The sequence below is a fragment of the Tigriopus californicus genome, chromosome 7, assembly GCF_007210705.1.
Source record: "Tigriopus californicus strain San Diego chromosome 7, Tcal_SD_v2.1, whole genome shotgun sequence".
NCBI classification, from domain to species: Eukaryota; Metazoa; Arthropoda; class Copepoda; order Harpacticoida; family Harpacticidae; genus Tigriopus; species Tigriopus californicus.
The window spans coordinates 4,396,781-4,397,833 of NC_081446.1; the positions used below are offsets into that span (position 1 = coordinate 4,396,781).

The window sequence follows — 1,053 nt, forward strand, 5'->3', positions numbered from 1 at the left end:
GTTAACCAAAAGTTCAACTTTACCTGTTTATGGGGTAAGTTTCTTCCCAACTTTGTTTCGAAAATACCGATAGTGGTTCGTTTTCAAACCGAGTGCATATAGCAGCAACGAAAAAGTGGAGAACAATGATTATGACCCAGCTCAAAAGCATTATCGATGTGCACGATTCAACGTGAGCAAGCAACAGGCCATGTGAATATCGCTGACCGAAATATATATTTTATGAGTCTAAATTGGATCAGTGCTACTAATTGGGAGTGGTGAGGTAAGTCATTTTTTGACATTCAAATTATGCCAGAAATGGGCCTCCAGTGGCCTCTATATTCGTTTAGCGAGACCTTTATTTCATTCGGCAAAAATACCTTTGGAAATTAGAGTTAAGACATAGTTTATCGCAAATTGAACCTTTCAGGCTATTCATATGGTTTTTTCTGCTGATATCGTTGAAATTTGGAACTCTGTGTTGATAAAAAGGGTTTGGAGGTGTCAATTTTGTTCATATATTTGAAAACAAGCAAGATTTTACGAAAGGCATGATTCTAAGAGTTTAGAACTTTACGGTCACATCGCTAAACTCTCCCATTTTCTCCTTGTAAATAATTGAAGACCAGATATTTCCCTGCAATTTGGTGAGTTGATTGATGTTCAGGATGGACAAGTATGTTTTCAATATAAATGTTCTTGATTCAAGACGACGGCATCATTGGACGGGGCGGTTTTCATGAACATTAGGAAATCTTACCCAAATAAACGTTTTTTGGTTACGAGATGAGTGCTTCTTTGACAAAAAGAGCGCTTGTCTTTGTCTTGTAGATTCTGTCAAAAAGTAGTAGGTAATGTCGGTTGTAAGGAATTTCCAAGCCCGTTGGTGATAACTTCTAAGAGTTTGTTTAGACCTCTAAGGGTTCTTTGTTCTCCCATATGCATAGACATAAATTTTCAAAACGTCCATTTATCGGATGCTTAATAGTTGCGTTTTATAGAAAATCTCATTAATGTTCTATGATCCCGTCTTCGAGTTCTGAAAGAAACCATTTTCAAAACAAACTTGCA

The 1,053-nt window shown here is 36.8% G+C and overlaps 1 protein-coding gene across 1 annotated transcript in view; it reads right to left on the reverse strand.

Annotated features, from left to right (window-relative positions):
- Positions 1-169, reverse strand: part of LOC131884006 (uncharacterized) — a 7,629-nt gene extending 7,460 nt beyond the window's left edge. Inside the window, exon 1 of the mRNA XM_059231626.1 lies at positions 24-169. Within this exon, the coding sequence (XP_059087609.1) occupies positions 24-151 (128 nt within the window). The 5' untranslated portion in view covers positions 152-169. The remainder of the gene's footprint in view (positions 1-23) is intronic.
- Between the last annotated feature and the right edge of the window lie 884 nt (positions 170-1,053).